The 6014-nt window shown below is 37.3% G+C and overlaps 1 protein-coding gene across 1 annotated transcript; it reads left to right on the top strand.

Annotated features, from left to right (window-relative positions):
• Positions 1-1575: 1575 nt before the first annotated feature.
• LOC108712188 (leucine-rich repeat-containing protein 14B) lies at positions 1576-6014 on the top strand. Its single transcript, XM_018253951.2, has 2 exons — positions 1576-2524; positions 5343-6014. The coding sequence occupies exons 1-2, from the start codon at positions 1620-1622 to the stop codon at positions 5986-5988; spliced, it is 1551 nt and encodes a 516-aa protein (XP_018109440.1). The 5' UTR covers positions 1576-1619; the 3' UTR covers positions 5989-6014.

Raw genomic sequence — 6014 nt, 5'->3', positions numbered from 1 at the left:
CATAGTTACCCATTTTGTAATCGGCAGAATGTGTACTTTTCAAAAATGTATGGTTTTCTGGGGTAAACCTACGGTTTCAGGATTTTTTGCCTTGGAATCTAAAGCATGCCATTTTCTGCCTTAGTGCTTTCAAAATTTGGTAATATACTGCCGGGAGTTTTTGCTGTACAGAAATCCTAAATCTCCCTAAAACTATACATATCTGGTATTGGCACGTTCGAGAGACATAAGGCTTTCCAAATCAGTTGGATTTTCATCCGTAAAATGAAATATTTTTCTGGTATAAATTGATATACGATGAAAAATGGTAATTTTTCATTTTTTTTTGGTATTTAGCACTATAAATTTTTTTGCACAGGTGTAAATACATGAAAACTCAGGCAGATTTAGAAAGCTCAGTTTCTACCGAAAAAAACAATGTATAGTTTTCCTAGGTAAACTATAGGTTTCCCCTCAGAAAATGCCCTTAAAGTGAGAGAGCACAAAATGTTTCAAAAACGGCTGGCATTTCGCGTAACCAAAATGTGAAATTCTGCTGGCACTTAAAGGGTTAATAAAATTATATAGAGTTGTTATAATGCCCTACACATGTGCCCACAGTATAGTTTAGGTGCCATATGTTGTCAAATGTAGGGGGGAAGGAGGGTACCCCAAAAAAATATTTTGATCTCTTTCAGCCTATCACACTGTAAAAAGTAAAAAACGCCAGTGTTTTTTTGGGACATAGAATAAATTTCAATTTTTTTTTACAAACTCCCATCTACTCTATTGCACTTCGCCTAGTCTGAGCTAAGTAAAATCAAACATTTTGTGAATTTGTGTAGTAATGCTCTTTCGCCAGAGTGAAAATTAGCCTGCCGATAGAGTGCGAAGTTGCGCCAGAGTCTATCTCCTTCAGTAGCGAAATTATGCTAGCGACCGTTAGTAAATCAGCGAAGTGCAAAAATGACGTCACTATGTGTTACTTATAAAATGCTTTAGCAGTCTAAGTAGATTATTCTGTCTGTTACCCTCCCATTAAGACTATAAGCCCTAAGGGGTAGGGACCTCCAGCCTTTTGTCTCCTTGACACTGAGCACGTATTTTGTATTGTAATTATATTTTATATTTACGAGAATTGTATTTTTAATAATGCACTTATTGTTACTTTTTATTTCAATGACCCCTTGTTTGTTACTCTAATTTATTATTTTGCTGTACAGTGCTTTGTCCTCAAGGAGCGCTATACAAATAAAAATATACATACATTCACAGCCACAGTTTCTGCTCACTTCCTCATAGATAGCATTTAAAATTGTCTGGCAAGATCAATTGCACATCTGATAGTGCTGTATAAATTTATCATGGTTCATATCTGGAACCACTAACTCATCCTTGATTATAGCAAACCTAAAATAACAATCATTTAAAAGAAAGTGCAACCTTAAATATATTCTCTTTCACTGATAAATTATTCCTTGCATGTATTTGGCAGGTGGCTTGTCTCTTACAAATAAGGCAGGCATGCTAGAGAGGATTTTATTTCCTAACAGCTTCTAAAAATAAAAAGCATGACACACCATTTTTAGAACAGCAAACAGCAAGTGACAAAGGCTGGTAGGAGAAGTTCCTGGTAAAAGATGAAAACTCTGCGCTTTATCGGTGCTGAAGCATTTATATCAGATGAAAAATATGCTAAGAATAATGTCAGGAATGTTGCCCATGATCTGTATCCACTTTTATTCAAGGCTTGCTACTTACATGAAAAGGTAGAAATAATACATCTCTTGGTAGAAAACTGGCCACTGCAAGATTTTAACCTTGGACAACTTCTTTGCAATACAGTGGACTACCCAGAAGACATGTGCCACTGGGCATGCCAGCTTAGTTTGTCAGCTTGCTTAAAAGGCTTGAAAAGCTATGTCTTAAATTGTTCATCAAACTACATGAAGAGACTTAAAGTTGTGGATTTAACAGCGATAAAGGATATTGAAGTTCAACCATGCAAATGTAAGAAGTCTCTGGGGAGGTGGGCAAGAACAGACCTCCTCTCAAAGCTGTGTTATGATCTGTTAGTTGAAATGCAAAAAATGAAAACCAACCCACTAGTGTTTGAAGTGAACATCAGTGTTTTTATGAACCTGTTTGTTACAGAGAGGAACTATGAGCTTGTTGTTCAAGCATTATTAATGAAATGCCACTGCCCACTAAAAATAAGATGTGTTGATTTCAGAGCTGATAGTCTTTCACTGAGGAAACTTTTCTATGTTCTAAAGCTTGCTGACCCGGCTTCTATAAACAAACTAGAAATTGTCCATAATGTGCCACTGGAACTTGATCATCTTGAGGTGCTTCTAAATAATGTAACTTTTCCCAAACTCTATTCACTTACACTGCCTGCTAGGACTTTCAATGTTACGAGATACACCGCAGAAGATGAAATTGTTTTATGTGGAGTTGGGGAAAAACTGAGCAACATGACCAATCTGACTGAACTATGCCTGTCATTTTCTACTCTTACTGGCAAAATAAGGAAACTGTTAAGGTAAGTTCTATCTTTTATATGCATTAGAATGAAATTCATTTTGTTTAAAAGTCTGTTACAGCAGCATACTTCTTTTTCCAGTAAGTTTATTAATTTATACTGTTCTCAATTAAGGGAAACTAAACTATATATATATATATATATATATATATATATATATATATATATATATATATATATATATATATATATATATATATATAGTGGCATGTAAGGGCCGCACACCCCGAAAAGATGGACGAGACCTGGGTGCACATGCATTTGAAAGTTCATAAAAGGTATAGATAGGGTGATGGCACGCACAGGATTTTGCAGGTCAACAAATGAAGATAAAAAGAAAACGTTTATTGATCAATAAACTTTTTCTTTCTTATCTTCATTTGTTGACCTGCAAAATCCTGTGAGTGCCATCACCCTATACCATATATATATATATATATATATATATATATATATATATATATATATATACACATACATACATATATACAGTCATATGAAAAAGTTTGGGAACCCCTTTCAGCCTGCATAATAATTTCCTCCACTTTCAACAAAAAAAGATCACAGTGGTATGTCTTTCCAAATCAAATGTGAAAAACTGGCTGTGCAAAAATTTGGGTACTCTTGTAATTTTGCTAATTTGAATGCATGCATGTGACTGCTCAACACTGATTACTGGCAACACCAAATTGGTTGGATTACCTCATTAAGCTTTCAACTTCATAGGCAGGTGTGTCATTCATGCGAAAAGGTATTTAAGGTGACCAATTGCAAGTTGTGCTTCTGTTTTACTCTCCTCTGAAGAGTGACAGCATGGAATCCTTAAAACATATATATATGAGAAGACCAGAGCGTCATTATATTCAGCTTGAAAAAGGAACTAAAGTGATCTAATAGCTTGTTATGATTATTATAGTTAGCCAATAAAGGTATTGCCTTTATACCACTTTTTTATTTATTTTTTTGCCCTGTGACTGGCAACAAATATGTATGTGTAGATTATACTATCAGCCTCAGCAAGTAGACTACTGCATTAACAGTAAATTCTTAAGGGTAAGGCCACACTGGGTGTTTTGGGGAGATTTGGTCGCCTGGCGACTAATCGCCTGTCTTTGCCGCGACCACTCTACCCAAACGCCTACCTTCACTCTGCGCCGGCTAAAATGAAAAAACGCCGGCACTAATCACATGCGGTGGTTTCTTTTCCGAAGTTGCCTCACAAGGCAACGTGTGATTAGCGCCGGCATTTTTTCAGTGCATCCCAGGCCAGTGCATTTTTGAAGATGATAAACACCGGTCTGGAGTATTAGGTATGCCTACTATATTCTCGGATATGCCTGGTAGAACTCAGCGATTTTACTATTCATTCTCCTTTAGTGTTAGTGTGGTTCTAATAGCTTGGAGTTGCTTACATTTTTTGTAAAATGAAAAGTTTACATTTTTTCATACAAAATCTGTGCTCGCACAAGGGCCCTATGTACAGTTTGAAAATCTACATCTAGAGAACACCCAAAGAATAAGAGTGGTTGCTCCAAGATTTACAGTATATAAATAGCAACTTGTATCAGAAGTCTGTCTTTGATAAATCCATTTCGTGAAACACTCATGAATCTATTCTGGTCAGTTCTTGCGATACAAATTTCTATACAAGGAAAAAAAGGACTGAGGGCAAATTCAAAAACAGAATAAAGGTTCTGCATAGCAAAAGCAGTCAGATGATGCTTTAGTCTGTCTAGTTCTTCTCTCCTGTAAAAGCTGTTGCAACAGCTAAAGTAACCACTGCTGTGAGACAAGCACATGCCTGCCCACATTTTATATCAACATTTGGCAGATTTACAGGTATATCAATAGGTCTCCGTTGCTAGACAACAATATATAGTTACTTTTTTTATCAGTAGAAGGAATACCAACACCTGGCCACTAGATGGAGTTTGTAGTGGTTTTAATTGTGACCAAGGCAGCCCACAGTGGGGCAAATTCACTAAGATACGAAGTTGCGCCAGGCGCAACTTCGCCACGCTTCGCCGGGCGTAGTTTCGCCAGCGCTCCGCAAATTCACTAAAATCTGAAGTTGCGCTCAGGGGTAGCGTAAGGTTGCGAAGTTGCGCTAGCGTTGATTCGCTATGTAAAGCGAAGTTACGCTAGCGAAGGCTAATTCGCATACGGTGCGAAATTCAAATTTCAATGGAGGAATACGTATCAGCACTACAAATGCCTAGAAAACCTTCAAATCAGCAAATAAAATTTTTATTTTGCCCTACACATGTGCCCACTGTCTAGGTAAGTTGCCATGAGTCAGGAAATGTAGGGGGGAAGGAGGGGAGCCCCAAAAATTTTTTCGATCTTTTTCAGCCTATCACCCATCATGTAGAAAACACGCCAGCGTTTTTTGGGACTTAGAAAAAAAATTGACTTTTTTTGAAACAATCCCTATCTACTCTATTGCGCTTCGCCAGGTCTGAGGTGGCGAGGGAAGTCTAGCGTAAAAGGTAGCGTTCAGTACACTGCGCAAGTTAGTGAATTTGCGTAGTTACGTCACTAGCAAAAATTCGCCTGGCGTAAGGGTGCGAAGTAACACTAGCGAAACTACGCCAGCGTTCGTTAGTGAATTTGCGCAGTAACGAAAATGCCAAACGCTAGCGAATTAACGCTAGCGTTCGGCGCTTCGGCGCTTAGTGAATTTGCCCCATAGTTGGATAGCAAAGTTTAAAATTGCCCAACCAAACCAAGTCATTAATTCGAACCCATCAATTGTAGACTGCAAGAAGAATATACAGTATTGTATATATTGAATTAACTGTGTTTTATTTAATTGCAGCCCATTAAAGACTCCTTTGAAAATCCTGGAAATTGCAAATTGTTCCTTAAACCATGCAGACATGGCCTACCTGTCAAACAGTCTACATGCTGAGCATTTAGAATTATTGGATCTTAGTGGCCACAATGTGACAGAGCTCTTTCCATCAACATTCTTCAAGCTCCTTTCCAAAGCTTCAAGGACACTTCATACTCTTATTCTTGAGGAATGTAATATTGGAGATAATCATGCCCAAATGATTGCAATAGGCATAGTACCTTGCCGCAAATTACAAGAATTTAAATTCCTTGGGAACCCAATTTCCTCCAGAGCCCTTCGATTTCTATTCAATATTTTTGTTGATCTTCCACTGCTTAAGTACATTGAATTTCCAGTGCCAAGAGATTGCTACCCTCATGATGTCAGTTACCCACTAGATGAATGTACACTTATAAAATTTGACCAACAGAAGTATGAAAATATAAAAGAAGATCTTCTCTCAGTTTTGCATCAAGCTAATCGCGAAGATATAAAAGCCGCTACTCCACTGTTTGGAAGTTATGATTCTGCAATTGGAGAGACAAGCACTGAACTTGGGACATATCTATTAACGTCATTCAAAGAAGCTCTAGAACATTTCACATCATCTTTGCAGAAATTGAAGTAAATCGAATAAACCTCAAGTTATGTTTA

Source organism: Xenopus laevis, chromosome 1L, assembly GCF_017654675.1.
Source record: "Xenopus laevis strain J_2021 chromosome 1L, Xenopus_laevis_v10.1, whole genome shotgun sequence".
NCBI lineage: Eukaryota > Metazoa > Chordata > Amphibia > Anura > Pipidae > Xenopus > Xenopus laevis.
Note: the sequence above shows the minus strand (reverse complement) of the source record. Positions and strands in the feature narration are given on the sequence as shown.